The 23,878-nt window shown below is 45.8% G+C and overlaps 1 protein-coding gene across 1 annotated transcript in view; it reads right to left on the bottom strand.

Annotated features, from left to right (window-relative positions):
- Positions 1 to 6,589: 6,589 nt before the first annotated feature.
- The window catches only part of LOC146020031 (uncharacterized), a 36,749-nt gene continuing 19,460 nt past the window's right edge, over positions 6,590 to 23,878 (bottom strand). The window contains exons 11-20 of the mRNA XM_083152788.1: positions 23,781 to 23,834; positions 23,472 to 23,689; positions 21,980 to 22,056; positions 13,371 to 13,481; positions 12,525 to 12,605; positions 11,227 to 11,340; positions 10,984 to 11,105; positions 9,868 to 9,990; positions 8,999 to 9,041; positions 6,590 to 8,395 (exon numbers count right to left, since the gene is read on the bottom strand). Coding sequence (XP_083008914.1) covers positions 8,315 to 8,395; positions 8,999 to 9,041; positions 9,868 to 9,990; positions 10,984 to 11,105; positions 11,227 to 11,340; positions 12,525 to 12,605; positions 13,371 to 13,481; positions 21,980 to 22,056; positions 23,472 to 23,689; positions 23,781 to 23,834 — 1,024 coding nt within the window. The 3' untranslated portion in view covers positions 6,590 to 8,314. The remainder of the gene's footprint in view (positions 8,396 to 8,998; positions 9,042 to 9,867; positions 9,991 to 10,983; positions 11,106 to 11,226; positions 11,341 to 12,524; positions 12,606 to 13,370; positions 13,482 to 21,979; positions 22,057 to 23,471; positions 23,690 to 23,780; positions 23,835 to 23,878) is intronic.

Raw genomic sequence — 23,878 nt, 5'->3', positions numbered from 1 at the left:
GGCCATGGAAGTTTCATCACACACGTATCATGTTGGACCATTCCGCAGCATTCATTGAAGTCTGTATGGAGCTATCACCGATTGTGATCATTTTGTTGGTAGGAATCACCAAATTGAGGATTTGTGCAATCCCCGAGCCAGGCATCAGCAGCAAGGAGAATTGTCCAGATACCTGCCTGGTGTATGGGGCCCAAAGGAGAACACCAAATGTTATTTACTTATATAGCCCCAACAACGTACACAATGATGTACAGAGAATGCTCAATCAGATTGTTTTCTACAGTCTCGGGGTGGAAACAAAAACATGGTTCCTTACCTATATATTTATGAGCTTGCGAGTATAACAGACATGTATCACCTTGCAATAAATTACAGTCTGAGCTCTCATGGGCTGTTCTCTGTGTACTGGACTAAAGGCCCATACACAATGGGCGACTACGCCCAGCGTGTATGGACAGCGATGATCGCTATCATCACTAGGGGGAAAGCCGCTCAGTGTATACACAGAGAGCTGCTTTCCCCCTGCCGACAGAGGGGAGAGGACGGCTTGGCATAGCGCAGAGCTATGCCAAGCTGTCCTCAAAGCCGCCCATCTGCTGGTAGGGATCCGGACTGATCATAGACTGACTCATATGGTCGACCACTAATGGTCGACAGGGTCTAAAGGTTGACAGGGTTTAAAGGTAGACACACAATAGGTCGATATTAAAAAGGTCAACATGTATTTTTTTTAGACAGCCATATGGTCGACAGGTTTTAAAGGTCAACACACAATAGGTTGACAGGGTTTACAAGGTCGACAGGCAACATATAAAAGGTTGACATGCATTTTTTTTTTCAAAATTTTCAGCCGACATGTGCCGACAGGCGGTATTTCATGGCCTACCATCCGCATGGGCATTGAGGGAGAATAAAATAGTGTGCCGAGCGCAGCGAGCCTTGCAAGGGGACGTGGCACACTTAGACAGTGTCCATGTCGACCTATGTGGACAGACACCCTAAAAACTCATGTTGACCTTTTTCCATGTCGACCTTTAGACCATGGCGACCTTTTACAGGTCAGCCATATAACCATGTCGACCTTTTACCTGTCACCCTTTAGACTGTCTATCATGACTGTCTATGATGCATACCATAACCCTGCTGGTATTACCTGCAGATGACCGGGTTTCCCGGCGATGATGCGGAAGCGCGCAGCAGCACTCATCACCGGGCCATACACATACACTGCTGTTTTGAACGACTTTCAGCTTAAAGTCGCCCAGTGTGTATGGGCCTTAAAACTTGTGGGGAAGAGAGATTTTCGTTTTTTGTTGAAACAATGTTGCATTACCCCCAAGTTATCCCTCCCGCTACAGATACACAAAGTTGAAATGGTTTTCAAACAAGACAGACAAGTAATGTACCGGTGTTGTCATCAGAATGGGAGAACGTCCCTCAACAGGTTCAATCGGACAACAACATTCAGTGTTCTGTGTTAACATAAAAAATTAAAAAAAGCTAAAAATAATAATCTAAATACATATTTTCATATTTTTTTTACATCTCTTAACATTGATTCCAGCTAAGCAGAGTGGACTTAGATTTCCTGCATAAGCTGATTACTGAACGGTTTTGTTTTTTTCCGTACCCAAAATATTAGTGACATCTGCTGATCCAGTGAAATCTGAAGACCAGACTCTACCCCCCCCTCCCCCACACCAACGACCCCTCCCCCCACCTACACCCAAACGGTCCTATACAATAAAATATCACAGTGACCAGACAACTGCTGATTTTTACATTTCTTCAAATATGACTCAATATTCCCAGAGCATTTCTTTGAAAGCTGCTTCGATCATCTTGCATCCAAGTGCTGGGGGAATCTGGGCCCCATTCGGCGTATATAATATACATAAATCCGTGTAATTTATGAACTAGTCCTGTTTAGAAAGAACACGACTGTCACCTTCTGTGTTCCGTTTACTACAGAATAAGCCGCTTCCTGTGTTGGCTCATTTTCCCCACTATTTGTGTTACAGAGACTTTCCAGCATAAACCATTCACCTTTCCCACTATTAATTACATCTTACATTTGCTGCGTTTTGGGATCGGTGAGCCAGGGGAAGTTTGGGTTTGGATGTACGTTAACCTTTCTGTAGGTTACAAGCTCTTCTTTTGCGGACTTTATACTTAGACAACTTAGCCTGAGCCACTGTTTCTAGGCAGAAATTGCCATCTTAAGTATTTATAATACTTTAATACTAAGGCAAGCGGTAGATCCCAAACGCACTTTGCCCATACGTCAGTCAAATGGACTAAACGCAGCGCAACCTAAACAGTAAAGGTGTGTACACACGGTTCAAGAAGGGGACAGCCGATATCGATATATCGCCGACTGCCAGGGAGGGAGGGACCAAGGGGGAGCGGCATGGCCCTCAATATGAGATAGTAGAAATAGACACTGCTGCACAGTCAATTTCTACTTTCCATTCCAAAGCTGGAGGCCGCGCATCGTGATCAGATGCGGCTAAACACAGGGCGATTTGAACCAACTTGCTATTGTTTATGACTATCTAGTCAAAATTGATAACAAAATCACACCGTGTGTTAGAGATGGGCAAAACAGGTCACCAACGAGAGCTGGGGTCCATCAGATCAGCCAGTGAAAAGATCCGTATCTTTTAGGCGGGTCAACTGTTCACTTTGAAAAAAGGGATAATTTGTTAATAACGAAGCGTACTTTGTCTTACAATCATTTATTCCCATTATTTTTTACTTAAAAAAAAAAACATTGAGCTGAACAAATAAGAACATACATAACCGAGTAAAACACTGATCGATGGCTGGGTGCAGAATCGCCATCGATGGCAACCATTGATGGTGTCTGCACCAATGGCCGTCCCTAGCAGCAGCAGCCTTATTATTCTTTATTTTACTTGCAGTAGCAGCACTGAGCTCAGTCTCCGGAGTCAGTACATCTCAGCTGCCACAGGTGGCAGTGCTGAGATCAGGAAAATGCATTGTAATTAAAAACGAAACTGAAAGTAAAAGAACGACGGATCACCTTTTTGGGATCAGCGGCTCACTCGTTCTTTCATGGGATCCGTTCAAAAGATTTGCTTCGTTCGCGAACGACCCATCTCTACCGTGTGTACACCGCTTAAGTTCCCAATGACACCTTCCCTCCAAATTTTGGACCCGTGATTTCTCAGAAACTAAAATACACGTGGCCACACTGCCACCTAGTCGTTAAGTCCTGGTGCGGAGCTGGACCGGTCTTCTGCTATTGCACAGGTATAAAGGTGGTCATGCACTGCTGTGATGTCTCAGAGCAGTGTACAGCCAGCTGGTACACCGTGAGCTTCCTGGGAAGGCCTGGTCGGCAGGGACGCATGCGATCCATTACAAGTTTACCCACCCGCCGCCGGGAGGTCTGTGGTTGGTTGGTCAGACATCCAGCAGGTCCGATGCCCAATTAAAAAAAAAAAAAAAAGTGTACTTGTTTCCTAGCAGGGCGCCCAGTTTTCTTATGTACGGGGACGTAGTGAAATCGCATCGCATTACGTTATAGTAGCATGCGATGCGATTTTCCCGTTCCCGCTCCCTGTCATTCCCACCCCGTCAGATCCTCTCAGAAATCACTGTGAGGTGATATTCTGTCAGGAGAAGAAGCATCACTCAGAGCTGATGGTGATTTATTAAGATTATTGAGAAAGTTATTGCAATGATTGAGATGGCTGCATCGATGACAGTGTTCACGCTGCCTCAGACGGAGGAGGTGATCGCGTTTTTTTCAAGGGCACGATCTGCTTCCGGTGGTGCAGAATTGCGCGAATGTGCACGTAATGCGCCTTTCTTTAAAGGGAAGAAAGTTTCCAGGGAAAAGTTCCAAGGAAATTTCAGGCGCTTGACAGGAGTTGTATTTCTTTAGATTAGCTGCTGCTCAACAGGGGGGATAGTCAGTCCCCACGGAAAAGAACAAAACACCAATCACGCGCTGGGCATGAGAGCAGCACTAAGAGAGAAAATTAACACAAATGTTTGGTACAATGTATAAACTTTTACTACATACAATCAATCAATCACATACATAAAAACAATTAATGACTGACAATGATCAAAGGGTTCTTCACATCACAGGAACAAGATCTCAATGTGGATAAAGCCCAGTTGGGGTATGGTGATAGGGAAACGGGGAGTCGCAGGTAAGTGCACTTTACCAATTAGTTGGAGGTTCTTGTTGTCCAATGGTTTCCACTTATCTGGTAGTGAAATCCTCACTTGAGTACAATTGAGTACGGAACTTGATCAGCCGTTGGAGGAGGAAGGCTTCTGCTTATGTTAGTCACCCCTCGTTTATGTGATCTTGGGTGGGAGTTGAACACCAAAGGGGTCCAAGGAGCGGTGTCCGCCAATACTCTCCAGAAGCAGGTGGAATGGTGGTATCTGGTCACATGGACAATGTCCTCCAATTGATGGCTAGCTGGAACTTTGCCACTAGGGATTTAGGAGAAGCAGTATCCACCAAACACAATGTGGGGAGGAAATCTGGGGGGGGGGGGGGGGGGGGGGGCAGAGTGGAACCGTGGGTGGTAGTACACCTGGAGCAAATTGGTCCAAATGGAGGAAAAGGGTCCACAACGGACGTGAAGAACAGGCAGTCCACCTGACGCGTTTCACTGCCAACTGCAGCTTTTATATAACTGCTGCAGATCATCTATTCGTGTGCACAGGAGCTCACCTCTATTGAGTATTGCAGCCAGCAGAGCTGAACAGTTCTAAAAAAAACGGCGGTCCTCTATAACTGCTGGATGCGGGAGGCGTGCACAATGGATATTATTGGCGCAGCCCCAGCGGAGGATCGGTGGACCTGGCCATATTGTGGAGGTAGACGAGACGCTGTTTGTGAAGCCGAAAAACAACGCAGGTCGCATTTTACCACCGCAGTGGATTTTCGGTGGGATATGTTGGGAGACTGGACATTGCTTCCTACAAATGGTGCCCAGGCGTGATTTTATATACTGTGGCGAGCGCATCGAGCCAGAAGCGTGGCGAGCCCCGCGAGGGGCCGTGGATTACTTTCCATGTATTCCGCCACACTATATAAAATCAACTCCATGCTGACGTAGATAGTGGGGGTATGAAAAGGTCGTAGGACGCGTTCCGCCGCCGCTCGCCACGCTTCGGGATGGGGTGGATACTGGAGGTGACGCTAAACAATGGCATAGGTGCTTTCAATTGTAAGCACCCATCACATCTCATCACTTCCCATAGTAAGCACCCATCACATCTCATCGCATGGGTGCTTCTACTATTAAATATCGCACCGCACCTGGTGCCCTGCGATCGCATGCGATATTTCATTGTATAAGCACTCCTGTGCACTTCATATGGACATCCGACACACGGCACTATACACGCTGCGCGATACGATTTCACTACGGAGAATAGCCCAGTACACTAAATGCGTACTGGGCACCCTGCTAGGAAACAAGTACCAAAAATTGTTGTTAAATTTGAATAAAACTACTTTGAAAAGCTGCAGCTTGAATGCGAGAATCAGAAATGGAGTGAGTGCTAAAGTCCTCAACTCTTTGCCCTTCATCGCAGGGAACCCAAAGGTTCTCCCGGTAGTGTTAGCGTTGCTACCCGGTACACTTTATAACACTGCACTTTCAGCCACATGGTCTGGCAATCAGCTGTCTTTGAGCCTATTTCATGCGAGTACGCTATGGGCGATGTTCAAGCAAGTGAACGGTGATCAGCAAACTGCCAGTGTGCTGTGATTGCAATGCACATGCATCAGGTTGCCGCTGCGATCCCACTAGCAGTGAGGAGTTTTATAAGGCTGACAGGAGGTTTTTCCATATTTTTTGGGGTACCGATGTCGAACCTCCAATCAGAGCACGTGTACCTCGGATTACTGTACTGCTGCACTCGCTGTGCAACGGGCCAGGTGCACTTTACCCTTCCCATTCGGAGTTGGTGTGGATGATATAGTATGAAAAAGTTTTAAAATAATTAAAAATTCTAAAAACACGTGCCGACAGTACTTATCTGTCAGCCATCCGGATAACTCCTTTTTTAAATTTATAACAACTGTATGACAACAACTGTATGATAAAAAAAAACCTTATGATTTCTTGCAGATGTTCCATTCTTAGCTGTCCACCGGTGACATAAAAGCCAAACTAGTGACATATTTTGAAGTCCTACTGGTAACCAACAGAAATGGAAGGGAAGATAGCATGGCAAATGGTGTATGGGGACAATTGGGCAAAGACAACCCAAGCCCCTGTAACTCTATGGAACTCTCTTCCTCGCACAGTGCGAGGAGCCCCCACTGTAAAGTCCTTTAAAAATAGTCTAAAGACGTATCTATTTACTCAAGCATTTCACTGACATCTACTGTTAAGCTTGTTTTGTATTTTCAGCTGTAAAGACAATGGTGAAGCACTTTAAATCCTATTGGGAGAAAAGCGCTATATAAATATCATTATTATTACTGTACTGTCTTTTTGCAGATTGTATACAGTATCTGTGATCTTTGGGTTCTTTTGCCTCTCTATTTTAAATGTGAAAGAGAAACCAGAACAAAACCCTCAAAAACATTGGTTCTAAACTTTATTCATATTGATCTAAACCGTATACAAATATCTCAGCTATGTACAATAAAAATGCAAAAAACAACAACGCCACAGCGGCAGGCAGTGTGTGTAAAGGAGTAACATAAACATACAGGAAAGACACAAATGCCGAAGACTTCTATTGTGAGACCGCTAGTGTGCACATTTCCTTCCCAGCCCGGACAGCCATTCTGTGAGGCTAGCCAATAACTATGAAATCGCAGGCTGATCAGCTTCCTCGGAATCAATGATGAGGTATGAGGTGCCTCAGTGATGCCAACAACAACATCAACAGGCTGAGTATTACTTGCGCTCACACAACGGCTACTTCCACTGCTGAGAGGACCGGTCCAGTTAAGTGCTGGTTATCTATACACAGGCAATTTGTGTGGCTTTACAAGGCCAATTTGTTTAGTGGACAATAGGAGTAGGGTAGCGTGGTGTCTGAACTAATCCCCCCAACGTTTATGATATGATCAATTGAAACCATTTTTAGTCTCTTTCCAAAACGTGAAATGCAGGAATATACACAAGGCCAGAATTGAGTGTGATGTCATTTATTGTTGGACATGAAGGAGTCCGGCTGTCTGCTTGTAACTATATTGGTGTCTACCCCCCTCACCCTCTTATACCCCCTCAGTAACCACTATGTCCCAATGCTAGTATGAGGATATCCAGGAGTTATTAAATCCCAAGGTCTTAGTGATCCAAGTGATTGCAAGCTCTGCTGATCCCAATTTGTCCACCACACCTGAATGGGTGGCCGGGCATTTAGCAGAAGCGGAGCACGGACAATGTGCTGGGAGAGGGGCTGCCAGGTAGTGGTTTCGGCATCCTGCTATCGAAGGCCTCTGGGATATTAAGGTGCTCTTGTTTAGGGAGCCCCCCCACAAGGTCTATTACCATGTGATCACCATAGACCATGAAAACTGAATTTAGAAATGATACAATTCTAGAAAGTTGTCATTATTTAGAAGAATCTTGCAGGATTCTCAAATTCTGGGGGGGCTAATACGTACATGGCGGAAAGTCTGGCCAGGGAAATCTGGTTGGGGGAACTGCATCTGCAGATCACACGAATCTAACAAACTCATGTGTAACCGCATCAGTCTCATAGAGATGACATGCAATCTGGTTGGGTTCCAGCTCTCACCGCAGCTCTGTTAAATGAGCCATGATACTAGTTATGTATTTTGTTTAGAACAGGCAAACAGCCTGGCACATTACAAAACAGTACCCTAATTCCAAAGCCACCTGCTCAACATTGCCACGTGCCAGCTATTGGGTTCTGTGTTTGCCAAAGAGACACTTACATAAATTAAAGTTGCACATTTATCGGGCTTGTGCGCTGATGAATTATGCATATTAATCCCTGCTGCCCAGATAAGACCACATATCAAACAAATTCCAGGCAGCTTCAAAAACATAAAAAGGAATTGTCCCGGACCATTCGCTTCCTGAAATCCAGACGATGAAATGATGTTGATTAAAGGTTTGATTTTTATGGGAACCCAAAACAAAACGTAACAGGAAGTTAGTCAGGGAAGTCTGTTCACAAATAAAAAGGCACGAAGGGTTCGTGTAGTGTGCAAATGTCACATAAAAACTCAGTCTGCTCGCAAACCGCACTTGTCTGCCGTCAGAATGTATTGTCAGATATCAGCAATACCGGAACCAGCCACAGGAGGTCAATCAGAGACTTTTATTTAGGTCAAAGTTCTGATTTTCTCAATCATTTTCTCCTGTTCTATGACATTGATGAAATAAGTGACCCCGCTGCCCAGCACCTGCAAAAAAAAATAATAATAATGTAATTGTCTACATAGTACAACAAGCCAGGATGTATATTACTTTTAGCAAGCTTCTAACAAGAGGTGTAATGGTTAGCACTACTGCCTCACAGCGCTGTGGTCATGGGTTCAATTCCCACCATGGCCCTAACTGTGCTGTGTTTGTATGTTCTCTCCGTACTTGCATGGGTTTCCTCCGGGTACTCCAGTTTCCCCTCACAATCCAAAAATATACTGGTAGGTTAATTGGCTCCAAACAAAATTAACCCTAGAATGTCTGTGTGTGTGTGTACATGTGGTAGGGAATATAGATTGTAAGCTCCACTGGGGCAGGGACTGATGTGAATGTTCTAATATTCTCTGTAAAGCGCTGCGGAATATGTGTGCGCTATATAAGAAGTGTACAAAGTGAGACTCGGAGATCCCCCCACAAGTCCGGAAGAGGACACAAAGGTAAGATAGGGAGAGCTTAGCTTACCGAAAACCTCATAAAAAAAACGGACTTTGCATACCCTCAATAAATATCCAAAAAAGAGCTGAGGGTTACCCAGAGTCCGGTACTGGCTAATGAACACATGTGGTGTAGTGATATGTACTTACAGCGTTCTTCAAGTGATTGCCAACAGTGCAAGTCCATGGAAACCTAGGAACAAAATACCGGGTAATTATTGGTTCCATACTTTGATCAGACAACACGATTGGACATTATTAACAAGTAATCCTTACAGGATAGAGAGGAATCGCGCACTCCAGTTGGGATCCGGTTGGTTGGGAAGGGAAAGTGGACCAGGATAGGGGAGTGTGATATTTGCACGAGGGACTGGTGAATGTGTCAGTGATGGTGTTGTATGTGAGTAATGTCGTCATGACACTGACACACACACACACACCCACCATCAGACACATTCACCAGACTCACATGCAATTCCTCCCTATATGTTACGTTCAAAGGGGTTTTCGGATGAACCCCAGAATTACCTATTCTCACCCACAGCTCTCATCCCAATACCCCCAACCCCGTACCCTGAATACTGTTAGAGCATAATACACAACAATCTAAAATATTCAAGTAATCCTTAAATATGACCGGCTATTCAGCTGTACTAAAGGCTTGATAAAGGCAAGGTGTGTACCTGTATACAGTGCCATTCTCTACCCTGGACACATGGTGGCGCTATGGAGGTTTCCTAGCCTCTAACAGTGTAATAACACATGAAATGTGGATTACCAGCTACTATGGGCAGAATGTAATGCTGAACCCGGGCGGTATTACATTCCGCCTGATACTGGAGAACAGTATGCCCTGACATCTATAGCAGTTGACCATATGTCCCCACCAATTAATGTGATTTAAGTGCCTATACCAGAGTTGCACCGTGCCATCTGCTTACCTTACATACAGGGACCACTCTAGAAGCATAGAACTTTTAAGCTTTCCACCAAGTGCCCAAATCCTAATTCCCACTCACCTGGAAATGTTTCGGTGGAGAATATCGATCATGTGGATCCCGACGGACCGGACTTCCACAGTCTTGTTCAGCAAGAACACAGGAATGAGATGTGATAAATATTCGGGTCCCCGGTTTTGAAACCTGTCAAACAGAAATGGGTCACAATAGAGGAATGACAGAATGAGAGAATTTGGACGAGGAATATCAGGTAGTCCCACGTGACCCAACTTCCTATGTGCGGCTCTCTCCTCCGCTGTGACCGCTGCCCATCTGAAGCCTTCACAAAAGCTTAGAATACAATGCGATAGTGCTGTACAGTTTATGTGCTCAAAGTAAAATCTCCCGGTTAGGACAATTGGACGTCTTGGAAAGGGCGGGAAAACCGTCGCGGCCCCTCCTATCTCTGCTAATGCATTAATGGAGCTAAATGCGGCTTCCGCAGAGATAGAACTTAGGTCTACAGACTGCTTCCCGATGGTTAGGGCCCATCAGTGCAAGAGACAGATTCTCTGGCCCGTGTGGTAACGTGGGCGGAGCGGTTGTCCACTTATCACACTCCTAACAACCTAGGCTGGATTACTTTGACAAACACAGAGGAGGCGTTGTTAGGTATACCTTGTTCTATAGGCCCTCCACTGTATGGATCTGGTTCTCCAAGGACGCTCAGTGCAATATGCAGCTCTACTCTCGCTTATACTAACAATCTCATACAAAAAAGGGTAATGGCTGAACGCTCATCTAGAATACATCAGTATATTACCCAGAAACCACCTGTGGCCAATGTTCCCTCTAATTTTACGAAGGCTGTGTGCGGCAAAAGATTTTGGCTGTGCAACTTTGGAAGGAAATTTTTATTTTTGTGCGCCACTTCTATATATAACTGGAAAACGACGTGATATTAAACATTCAAAACATTTAAACATTCAAAACACAGCACATGATGTAGTTATTGGGTGAAACACCCATTAACTGAGTCCACAACTGCAAAAAGGGGACCACTGCTGCTTTGTGCGCTCTGTTGTAATGTCTGTGCGCATGCTTGGCGAGTTGTGTGCGCGCGCACACGCGCACAGCTTAGAGGGAACACTGCCTGTGGCCCCCTCACAAACACTGCAGGCACAAAAACAAACTTACACTTCTACCACAAACGGCTCTCCCTCGCTCAGCTCATGGTTAAGATTGGCCACAAAGCCAAGTAACAGGGCGTGCATGAAACTGATCCCCTCCATCAGAAGAGACAGGGCCCAGTGGTTAAACTGTTGGGGGACACAAAACATGTGGTTAGGACAAGGCGGGTTCATTTATAAGATTATTAGCCTAAACTATTTTCAATTTTACAAAAAAAAAAGAATACATTTAAGTTGAGCATAATCTTACCCCAAATGACAACACGAGTTCCAGCATGCCGCGCAGCGGAGGAAGGGAAGACATCATAAACCGGCACACCGCTTGAATGACGAGGATTAGCTCGGCCTGATACCAAGTGGCTGGCTAGAACAATGGAAAGAGGTACGTCATATGTATGGCACGGGGAAACGGGAAATTGATCCGAAAAACATTTCACAACTAACAGTGTGGAAACGTATCAGAAGAACAAAAGTCATTAGTTCATAAACGAGTTAGCGAAAGGTGACCTAGAACATCATTAAGGCTCCTGATGGTCACACTGAACAGTGGAGTTTCCAAAACTTGGGAGAGATGGCTTCTGGGGTTGCAGCGGTTGGGCAATACACTTTTCTGCAACACATGAGGTTTGTTCCTTCTTATTTATCTTTGCCTCTACTGTGACATTAAACATATATCAAAGGGATTTATGGTCTGTTACAGGACCGCCAGGTACTATTACTGTAAGGTTCTGTACACAGGTGCACAGCCCCACTGTAGAGGGTGACTGGCCTACAGAGAGGGATCACGATTCCCATGGAGAGAGGCAGTCGGTACTCAAACAGGCATTGCAAGGGGTCGGGTATGGAAGGCCAGCTGACTGTAGACATGCTAAGGATCACAACACCTTGTAGGAATGTATCCTATCCCTCCCTCCTACCTGCATTCCAACCCTAACTCTACCCAATTAACCGCTTTGGATGCAGGAGCCCATTTGGCAGATCCAGTGCTCCCTCCCCCCCTCGTTGCTCCAAACAAAACCTTTCTCATCGGTCACCCCTGGTCCCTGCTCGGGCCACTCGAGTGCACAAACCCCAAAGCTCTCCAGAGCCTTCCCCAAGTGGCCCTCAACTGTACTAAGTGGCTGTAAAACACCGCCAAAGCCAGCAGCAGAAAACCAGCGGCTGCAGCTTGAGTGGTGAATATTTCTGGGGTGGACAAACCTGCCCTGCCCCAGGAAAACCCACCACTAAAGGGGTTAATCCCCCCCCCCCCTCCCCCGCATACTTACGCTCAGGATGCAGACAGTCAAGATTCCGGTGTCGGCATTGTGAGCGGTGTTGGGATTCCTCTGTCGGTATGTCGACTGATGGCAATCCAAGCACCATAATGCCAACTGCATCATATCACCAGGGGCAGACATGCCTTACTGTCCAGCATCCCTGATCACTCTGTGTACACACCCCAGGGATCTCTTATCCCTAGAGACCATTGAGAAGGGTGACACCCCATCTGACAGCACATACATACAAGGTTACCAGGAAGCAGACAAGAGACATAAGGAAACATACTCTATAGAAAGGATCAGGCAAGTGCACATTGGTGCTCTTGTGCAGCTCATCCAGGATGGAGCAGGACACATCCATCACCATCTAGGAGAAGCAGAAACATCATTAGTGGGGATCAATAGGGGGTGTCAGCTGCATCATATGGAGATACACTCTGTCAATGACACGTATCTCCCCCCCCCCCCACTCCTGGGCTTGTGCCAAACTGCAAGGAACGCCGTACAAACACAGGTTCCATGCACATCTAGAACCAGGCTCGACCACCACTACACCAGGGCCATTTAACCTGCGCTGTCAGATGGTCTTAGCAATAAAGGGCTGCACTGTGGGAAATGATACATGCGATCCTCTATACGACTGTATCCCACTACGTACCTCAGTTGTTTAACCCTGTCAGCACTCCCTATAACACCGGCGCTGTAACATTGTGCGCATTAAATATGGCAACAAATCCCTAGTTTTGTAGAGGAAGATACTTTTCATGCAGGCGTTACTAACAATAAAACGTATGGAGAGGTCTGATAAAGTTCATTTAGTATAACAGTATGATCAAATTTCCCCCAAAATTGGAAAAAAAAATTACACAAATGTAATTCAAGGGTTGGCAATAAGCTTTTGGTTAGCTCTATAACATTGCCATGGTCAGAGGAAGAGTATCTTTTTGGTGCCAGAGCTTTATCCCCCCTGCTCCTATGTTTCAGACGGAGTTTACAGTTAAGCCAAAAAACAGTAAAAGGTTAAAAAAAAGTTGCGTCAATACCGGACATATGCCATAACAACTGGCTGCGTGATAACTTCAACATCTGGAGCGAGCAGTGCAATAAGGCCATATTTACTATCAGGACGTACCCGCTGCAGACGTAGCTCGGGTTCAAACAGGTTGAGAGGTATCAGCTTCCCTTCTTTGGATAGCTCGTCATTTGTGCACCAGATTCGGATTAGAGTGCTCCAACATTTTGGCTGAAATGTAGAAACCAAAAACATTATAAAGCCAACGACGCATAAACGGGCTGCAAAACGTTACATTTACCCATTATTTTACAGGGGCATTTGGCTGAACTCTGAACTTCTAATCTGATCCAATCTACATCTCCGAGTACCTTCAGTATTACGTGGACGGGACAAGTGCTATCTGTAGCCAATCAGAGTGATCACCATTTAAGTTTAAATCCCATTAAACTGCCACCCTCACCATTATACCATCCTGCCATGCTGCACCACTTCTGCAATCCAGCTGCTCAACAACCAGGAGACACGGGCCCCATATTGCATGACAAAGAAATCTTATTTGCCAACATCTCTTTATTGATCCGGGTGTGGATCAGTTGGTCACCAGCAAGTTGTTAGACATTGATTAGGTGGACACCATTAGGTCGACATGAGTCTAGGTCGACAGGGTCATTAGGTCGACAGTCAAAAGGTCAACATGGGGTGTTTAAGTGTTTTTTTTCCCCGAATGTCGACATGGGCACAGGTTATAGTGCACCGCATCCCCTCATATGGCTCGCAATGCTTCGGGCTCGATGCCTCACTACGCTCGGGACACTATTTTATTCTCCCACCACGCCCTAGTGGATGGTAGGGCATGAAATACTGCCTGTCGGCACACGTCGCCTCAAAAAACTGTGAAAAACCCCATGGTGACCTTTTGACTGCCGACCTAACCCATGTAGATCTAATGACCCTGTCGACCTAACCCAGGACAGGCCAACCTGTAGCTCTCCAGATGTTGTGAAACTACAAATCCCAGCATGCCTTGCCACAGTTTTAACACTCCCTTATAGCAAAACTATGGCAAGGCATGATGGGATTTGTAGTTTGACATCTGGAGAGCCACAGGTTGGCCAGACCTGACCTAACCCACGTCGACCGCCCTGCATGTCTACCTAAATGCATGTTGACTAATGGTATCGACCTAATGACTGCCTAACAACTTGCTGGTGACCCAATGACCGTATCCCATTGATCCATAAGCATTAGAGATCTAATTGACCAGGATAGTACAAAGAAATGCTACTCTACGAGGACGGACCAGTCTGCAACACATATAAAGGAAAAGAGGACATTTTTTTTCTACTGATCATAAAATCAATTCCCGAATCCATGTGAGGGACACTGCAGACAGTGGGTTTAGAAGCAATGTGGATGATTACGCACTAATTACGGTCGAATTAGTGGTTTTGTCGAGACCTTCTTTTTTTGCAACAGAAAAAGTAGTTTTATTTCTTTCGCCTATTCATTCTTCTGTTTTTCTGACTATCAAATCCATCTCGCCAGTTTTTGTTTCTCTCGCCAGTTAAAATGTTTACGGCTCTTACCATTTTATTCCAGTTGGAGTTTTGAAAAATATCACAAACCTATTCAATGTGACATTGTCGAGTTGGTTTAGACAGTTATTAGTCATGATTACGACAATTTGAAGAGACAGTTTTTTCTGGAACTGGTCCCAGTTCTGAACTTGGTTCTGGTACCAGTTCTGTGTCTGGTACCGGTTTTGGTACCATTTCTGAATCTGATACAGGTTCTGATAATCGGTTCTGGTGCCGGTCCCAGTACTGGTCCCGTTCTGATCCCCCCACAGCTCCTATTACAGCTCTGCAGTTAGAAATAATGGCACCAAACCATACAGATCAGGGATTTATATAGAAGCTGTCGAGGTGGGAAGGTGGATTAGGGATGACTTTTGCGCAACATAGGAGGCGCATTAAATTAAATGTTGACTGTTGAGTTAAGAATTGACAAGCGAGCAAAACGAAACCAAATCAACGTGATAGTTTGGCAGTTTACGACCAGGTCCAAATAACCCCCCTAAATTGTTAAACTATTGGAGCTAGCCTCTCACTCACCTCCTCCAACCATCAAATTATTGATAAAGCTGAAGGTGAATACAAAATGGAATAGGTGCCAACACCACAACATGCTATAGGCACAACTAAGTCAACAACCAGGGTGGGAAAGTCCAGTACAACAATCTCCTTATGTAGATGGAAGTGACAAAAACCACCTTCGGCGAAGAGACAGCTGGATACGGAGAACCGCAGTGTTAAAATGACAAATCAGTAGCAAAGAACTCGCCGACAATTGCGGCCAATTCTGAGACCCTCCAAGGAGAGACAACAACCAAAAGAAATGCAAATCTCCAAGTAAGCCATCGCAAGTCAGCCAACTCCAGAGGTGTGAAAGGAGCCAGTTGAAGATACTTAAGTGGAACAGGTGAGACACGCGTAAATGTCCAATTTACAAGCAAGAAGCACAGTCCTCATGACAGCCGCAGGAAACCTTTTAGACCTTGAGATACTGTTCCCTAGTGTAATGTTGACAAATTAGGAAGCAGGAACAGTCCTTGAGTAAGAAGGTCATCCCGCAGCAGCAGCCACTACACCAGTTCAACCAACAGAGCCAGAAAATTGCCATATCAAGCCCACCGTGGCCAATCCAGAGCAATGAGGAGAATGTGGGCCTTCTCCAGGACGATTCTCCATCTGAGAAAGATGGCTTCCAAATAAGTCCACCACTGGCAAAATGGCCAGAACAAACCCAGTTTATGATCTGAGCCGTGTCCGTCATGTCCTCGTCTCCTGTAGAATGATGTACCGTGGCTACAAAAGGCAGTCATTGAACCCCTCTTTTTCATGTTTTGCTGCGCTAGAACATGGAACCATAAGTTTATTCCTACTAATCAACACATATTACTTGTTGTGGAAAAAAGTAGTCCCTACCAACACCAGAGGCCTGGATCTTCCTGCTTTAACATTTTTCCAAATATAGAGAAAATTAAATAAAATATATATCTTCTACTGCTATTATGTACCCTTAACCCTTTCAGTGCCAACGTTGATGTGAGCGATCCTCAAAATATCCGCTAAAAATGTCAGCGTCGCTCACAGAGACTGTTCTTTTAGTATAAATAAATCAAAATATTGGGCTTGCCCCATAGTTAAGTATTTATGGCTTCTTGAACGGTATGCTGAAGCCAACCTCGTTACCTTTGTGCCCTTTACCCCGGAATGGGCAATTTGAGGTGTTTTTGACCAGACCCTTTGAATGACCAATGAAAGTAAACAATTGCTACTGGCCCTCAGTGTAGCGGGCAGGAAGACTATTCTGAAAACTGGATCAATTCCTCCCTTCCGCAGATACCTAAATTGCATTTTCTATTTAGAATGGACAGGGTGGAAGCCACTGTAGATAAAGGTAAACAAGCTGCAAACTTCTTTACCCTGTGGGATGCCACTTTTCCTCTGACGACTCGACAACAGATACACTTTAATCTAAAGGCCCCCATACATTAGGCCGACTTGTCCTAGGGACAAGTCGGACCCAATTCTCCTGCGAGACGCCCGGCAGCTCCCCGGGAAGCTCACATACAATGTGGCACTTGATGTGCCATTTTTTACATGTGATAAATCGCATGTAAAAATTGCCGGCAGTGGGGGCTGGCAGCAGCATCTCTGGGTGCCGCGGGGGATGCCTGTGACAGTGGGGCGGGCGGCAGTGATAATCCGCATGCTGTCACTCAGCGGGCAGCGGCGGCTATTACATCTTTAAAATAACACGTCAAATGACTATCCACCTTCTGATTGGCTGAGATAGCACACTCTCAGCCAATCAGCGGCCGCTGATTAGCCGGCCGCTGATTGACTGAGAGTGCGCTATCTCAGCCAATCAGAAGGCGGATAGTCATTTGACGTGTTATTTTAAAGATGTAATAGCCGCCGCTGCCCGCTGAGTGACAGCATGCAGATTATCACTGCTGCCCGCCCCACTGTCACCCCCCGCTGCAAGAAGAGACGCTGCTGCCAGCAAGCTGCACAGTGAGAGCACAGTGATTATCACTGCCGCCCGCCCCGCTGTCACCGGCATCCCCTGCTGGGCACTCATTCCCTCCCCCCCCCCCCCCCCCAGCCCACTGCAGGAGGTCGAACGTGACCGTACCTGCTGAACGTCCGACCTCCTGATCCGGTCCGATGCGCACATGCGATTTTGGGACGATTTCACGCGATTTATCGGCCCAAGTGCCGAAATCGCATGGAATCGGCCCAAAATCGCATAGTGTATGGGGGCCTTTAAAAATACCACCAGGTATCTTACGAGATTGGCTGACCAAGACCCCCTCGGTTCCTCTGATTTGATATTGTATTATGGTCCTAATAGATACCCTCTAATGTATTCTCTCTCTCCACTGTATAATTCTGAAAGAACCATTGTTGCTTTTTGAAATAGTTTCTTACCAATTACTGTATTTACTTTTCACAAAATTATTACTAAAGGTTGAGTATCACTTATCCGAAATGCTCGGGATCATGAGCATTTTTGACCTGGTGGTGCTCCGACAGACCCTCAATAACGGTCCCCCAATGTCCACCGCGGCCATCGGAATCCTCTTCAGCGGCATCCCCAGTCCCACAGATGAATTGCGTGGGTGCAATGACGTCACCAGCGCACACGCGCAATTAATCTTGGGATGCCGCTGAAAAGGACTCCGATGGCTGTCGTGGAACAAGGTAAGTATAAAAAATAGTGCGGGGGAGGGACGATAATAATAACAAAAAAAAAAAACAAAAAAAATATTCTGAAAACCTACAGTTCTTGGAATATTTAGGTTTTGCGGTATCCTGATAAGGGATTCCCAAACTGTATTTCCTTTGAATAATGTATTTCACATTTACGAGATATGTGTAAATGTCCTCTATCCGTGGTGTCTCAATAAAAAATTAATTGGAAAAAAGTCAATTAGTTGTAGTTAAATATTGCACCCAAAAAAGAAAACCAGTCGTGAGCGGCGCTGGCATTTTAAACTGATATTTTGAGGATCTCTCACAGCAACATTGGCATTCAAAGGGTTAAATGCTGCGGTCTCCAAAGTATAAACCTAAGAACCCAATTGTCCAGTCCTCATAAAATGCAACTCTCAAACAACAGGTTTGGTCAACACTGATCAAGTGTGTACCCTGCACAGACCAACCTGCTCCCCCAACTCAGACTGTTTTAGGTGGGCATGAACCCTGCCATGGTCACTGCTTGTGCCGTCCCAACTGCTGACCTCCCCATGATCTGCTGGAATTCAAAAAATGGTGTTCACCTTGATTGATCGGAGTACAGCAAGGACTGAAACGGTTGGCACCATGGTCTTGCAGCCATGACGGTCAGGAAAGCATTCCTCGCTACCAAGGGAATCGATAAAAAAAAAAACTATCCCCAAAAATACAGATCCACAAAAAGGTTATACAGTACTTCCTGGTCCTTCGTAGATTTCACATCCGCCTCCCAGCATGTTAGTCACAGTGTAGCGCCAGCCCAAGGGCTGATTTGCTTTTGTAAGGGCATTCCCCATATAGGCCAGAACATCCATGGTATGGTCCATCAGAACAAGCTGTACTGCCCATTTCTTGGCTGCCTTGTAATCCCAAGCAGCCGCTATGACCGTACACTGTAATATTGAAAATAAGACTTTCCCGCAACCTCAGACTCGGCTTCAAGAAATGGCCTCCTCAAGAAGGAACACCCACACAGTCAATGCAAAGAGAACTCCTCCACTACCACAGACACAGCCGAGCAAGAAGGCTAGTTCTGTACTGTGTTGTGTAGTCTGCCCATCAGCAGGGGTGGACACATTGAAAGGCCCCTACCGGATAAATGCGACCGCAACCTCTTGCTCCTCTAGAGGAGGATCCCCCCTCTGGATGGCCTCGAAATCTACTGGCTGAGCGAAAGGACCGAAAAGACAGCCCCTGAAGGGATGTACAGAGTGCCAAGGGAGCTGCTGAAGGCAGAGATCCATTTGTCCTGTCCAGTTCAGGACCAAATAAAAACTCTCCATTGAAGGTTGAAGCTTCAACAGCCTGCTTAGACTCAGCCTGCCACTGGCGGAGCCAAAGAGCTTGACGCACTGAGACAGACAGGGCTGAAATTCTTGCCACCGCCATACATAAATCGGTAGAGGCTTCTATGAGATAAGCAGCTGACTCACGAACGTGGTCAGTTAAGACCACCAGGTCCCCCGCGGCCAGGTTGGATTGTAAATCTCTGGAAATCTGGCCAGTCCAGACCTGCATAGCTTTGGATACCTAACACTATGGAAAAGCAGATACTAGTGTATCTGTTGGGGAGCCTGTAGGAGTTGTTAGCCAAGCAGCAACCTGGAAAGGGGGTGTCAGTCCCTATATAGATACAAAAAATTATACATTGTGTAGGTTGCGCTTGTATTGATGACAGGAACTGGGTATTTAGGATAAAAAATAGTACATTTATAAATACAAAAACACACAGTACTTCTAAAAATATAATAAAAAAATTTGGTACTTGTTTCCTAGCACGACGCCCATCGCATACCGTATTTAGTGGTATGCGATGCGATATTCACGTTAAATTAACAGGAGTGCTTGTACAATGAAATATCACATAGCATCGTATGCCAGAAAATGGTATGCGATGCGATTTTTAATTGTACAAGCACCCTGATGGGTGCTTACAATGTTACAATGCGCTCACCACACTATCTAAGGTCAACTCCACACCGACGTGAATAGTGGGGGTATGAAAAGGTCGGAGGACACATACCGTCGACGCTCGCCAAGCTTCGGGTTGGCGTTGATAGTGGGGGTGGCGTTGACAATGGGGGTGCATTTAACATTGTAAGCACCCATCAGGGTGCTTGTACAATTAAAAATCACATTGCATCGCATGCCGCTATATTGCATGCGATGCGATTGCATAAGATGCACTGCGATCAAAATCAGGGGCGCCGTGCTAGGAAACAAGTACCAAAAATTCTAATTGAAAAGCTGCTTCCGGTGAAATTGATGTATAGTAACGTCACCTTTTTTGGGAGTGCTACGTCCTGTTTTTTGGGGGGCCCCAAAAGTGTTGAATCAAGATGATGAGTGTGGTATCCCTTGGGGTGCTTCCTCCATACGGTTGGTGGGGGTGGCGTGCCTCCCAGCTAGTTGGAATATCTGAAGCAACGTGGGTGTCCCACTTGATCTCTCCGGCAGGTCTTTAAAGAGGTGGTTTTCTTTTAAACTTGTGGTGCCGTGCCTTAATGGAGGAATGGGGCTGGAAATGTCCCGTTTGGGGTGAAAAGCACTTCAGGTGGCTGTAGGTGATGTCCGGAATAACAGTGTTTAAAGATGTGGTGGCAAGGTGCCTAGAGCCGACACGCGTTTTACTGCTAACAGCAGCTTGTTCATGGTGATAAAAGCTGCTCGGATACCTAACAGCCCACCTGTGCTGGGCGTTGTAAGAATACGGCAGTAGAATAGATAGTTTTTAATGTTGTTTCTAATTTCCTGTCTGAGGGTTCTTTAAGAGAAGAAGCCCCTGGAACAGGAAGCACAAGCTTTTTTGATCCACACTCGGGGGAGTCTCACTTAACTTCCTGCTATCAGGATAAAAATCTCTGTGATAATTGAATTTTTTTTATCCGGGTGCTTCCAAGCATCCAATAAGTGATGGTCTAGATCAGTGGTTCCCAACCCTGGTCCTCAAGTACCCCCAACAGTGCATGTTTTGCAGGTCTCCACACAGAATCACAAGTGCTATAATTAGCTCCACCTGTGGATCTTTTAAAATGTGCCTGAATAATCTGTGCACCTGCCGGGTGACCTGGAAAACGTGCACTGTTGGGGGTACTTGAGGACCAGGGTTGGGAACCACTGCTCTAGTTCCTCAGAGAGAGGAAAGGCCGCTGCCTATTTGTATCTCATACCAAACATAGTAGGACGGGATGGGGTCCTCCAGCCCTTTATAAATGCCTGCCTAAAATGCTACCTTTTAGCCCGGACTCCCTTCTAGCTGGGAGCCAGGGTATACTTTCTGCTGCTCAGCTGCTGACGGCAGACAAGCAAGCGGAGGACCCCGACACACGCCGCATCTGGTCCTCACTGTAACGGTGGTTAAAGCAGTGGGTACGCTGACGCACACCGCACCCACGCAGGTGGCGATAAAGACCCCGCTGGGGCCCCCATGGCAGTCAGTCAAAGTTGTAAAAATCGAAAGAGCATGTAACCAAAATCAGCTCCACACCCTTTAAAAGAATCTGTACACCCCTTCAGAACAATCACCTGTGCCGCTTTGTCAATATAGACCTTTGGGACCCTAGAACCAAGATACAAGTAGGGACAACGGTACTTATATGTTAGTTGGGCGGCCACTATAGTTAGTACGCTCATACCCTTACTATCTATGTCGGCATGGAGTTGTTTTTATATAGTGTGGAGAGCGCAGCAAGCCACCGAGCCCGAAGCGTGGCGAGCCCCGTGGAAAACTAAGCAAATAGCTTAGTGTGCGCCCAACTAACATATAAGTACCGGGACAACATTCTCCCCACCAGACCACCACCCCAAGCCAGTGTATCAGGGAATAATCAGACTTGCGGCAGGAGATTTCCAGGAGAGCACTGGAAGGTTATGGTAAGTGACAGAAGAACTTGCCAAAGCAGTAAATAGCATGTAACTAACCTCTTGTAGTAGATTGTTATTAAAGTAAAGTATTCTTATGGCTGTCCGCACCAAAACGCCCTTCTTCAGTGACATACCTGAAACAGTACATAAGATCCAAAGATAAGACCCGGAGCTCTGCGTGACCAAAGTCCCAGAGAAGGGTAACAATACCGCAATAAGACAGTGAAAAAACCCATGTCGACATAATGCTTGTGTCGACCTAATGTCATTTCGACCTAGACCCATGTCAACCCAATGCTTGTTGACCTAGTTGTTGTAGACCCAACGATCCCAACCCCCTACAACAAGCAAATTCATTAGTTACCTTTGGACTAAATAGATGTATCTTTACATTTTTGTTGGCAGATATGGAAGTGTCTGTATTTTAGCAATAAGTTTATTTCATAGACTAGGTTTAAATCAAGATGTCCATTAACAGGTGTGGTGTAAAAGATCCAAAGTTTTTAGGTTGACACATTTTTTTTTTTCTTTGTCAAATCTGGTATGTATATGTCACCACTAGTGGAGATGTGTACCCTTACAGCGGTGGTTCTCAACCCTGGTCCTCAAGTACCCCCAACAGTGCCCAATTTCCAGGTCTCCACACAGCATCACAGGTGAAATAATTAGCTCCACCTGTGATATTTTAAGATGTGTCAGTGCAGTGAATAATGAGTGCACCTGTTGGGTGGCCTGGAAAATGTGTACTGTTGGGGGTACTTGAGGACCGAGGTTGATAACCACTCGCTTCGCTCGCCACACTCTGGCATAGGTGACTTGATGCACTCCGCTCACCGCCGGTTACTATTCCCAGTCGTGGATAGTGAATAATGCAAATGTTGGGAAAACATTAATAAAAAAAAAACCTGTAGACAATTGTGTGTCAACCAATGTCATGTCTAGTGTAACCTCTAAGCTTCTTTTGCAGGGTGCAGCACCCGGCCCATTCTTTAAAACTCCAAAATGCACCGTGCCCTTTTTGTGGGTGGCACTGTGCGCCCTTACGATGCCCCCAGTGCGCTGACATGTCGCTAAGAACTTTCGGTGTGAGCCATCATGTGTAATGGATATTACGGTGTATGCCATCCTGTGTAATGGGCATTATGGTTTGTGGTATAATGTGTAATTGTCATTAGGACAGAATATGTAATGGGCATAGCAGAGTAGGACTATGTTTAATGGGCGTAATCCTAGTGCAGTGGGCAATTTTTTTCATGTATATTTTTGTTTGTTTCTTATGTAAATTAATAATCTAAAATGTGACCTCCCGATTGAAAAAGTGCATTCGAAATGTCAACCCTTTAAACTTGTTGATCATATGGTGTCGCCCTAACATCTGAATAACACTTTAAAGTCTCACAGAAGTTGGTACAAAGAAAAACAAATCCTTTATTACAGACCACTTCTAGCACAACAGTACATTTTCTAGAAATAGACTTAACAGCCCCCCCCCCCCCCCCGATAGGACTCAACTTGCGGCAAAACGTGGATGCCGCCGCCAATCACTGACCTTCTCTAGGCGTGCACAAATCCCCCGCTACAAGCTCGTTTCCTGGAGGGCAGCTTTTGGTTCGTAGCATGGTGAGGTAGAGGGCAAACTGGTCTGGATCCAGGAGCTGACTGATGCCACCCTTCATGCCTTTTATATTCAGCATGCAATGTGCCGCGTTGGGGAAATCGCCGTACTTGCACATGTAAAAGCACAACTTCTGCTTCAGGATGTTTAACCTGAAAGGCAAACGGGCACAGAGCAGGCGCCTCAGCAAGCAAAGCCTGTGTGATGGGTTTAGCTTTAAGGGTTAAGTAAAACGGGGCTTACCCAGTGGTGTCTGTGGTCTGCACCGCATTCAGGTAGCGCACCAACTGCCTGTAACTATAGGACACAGCAATGTCAGTCACTTACAATATGCTTTGTGG

Source organism: Crinia signifera, chromosome 7, assembly GCF_055691185.1.
Source record: "Crinia signifera chromosome 7, ASM5569118v1, whole genome shotgun sequence".
Classification (NCBI taxonomy): Eukaryota; Metazoa; Chordata; class Amphibia; order Anura; family Myobatrachidae; genus Crinia; species Crinia signifera.
This window is presented reverse-complemented; position numbering and strand designations above follow the sequence as displayed.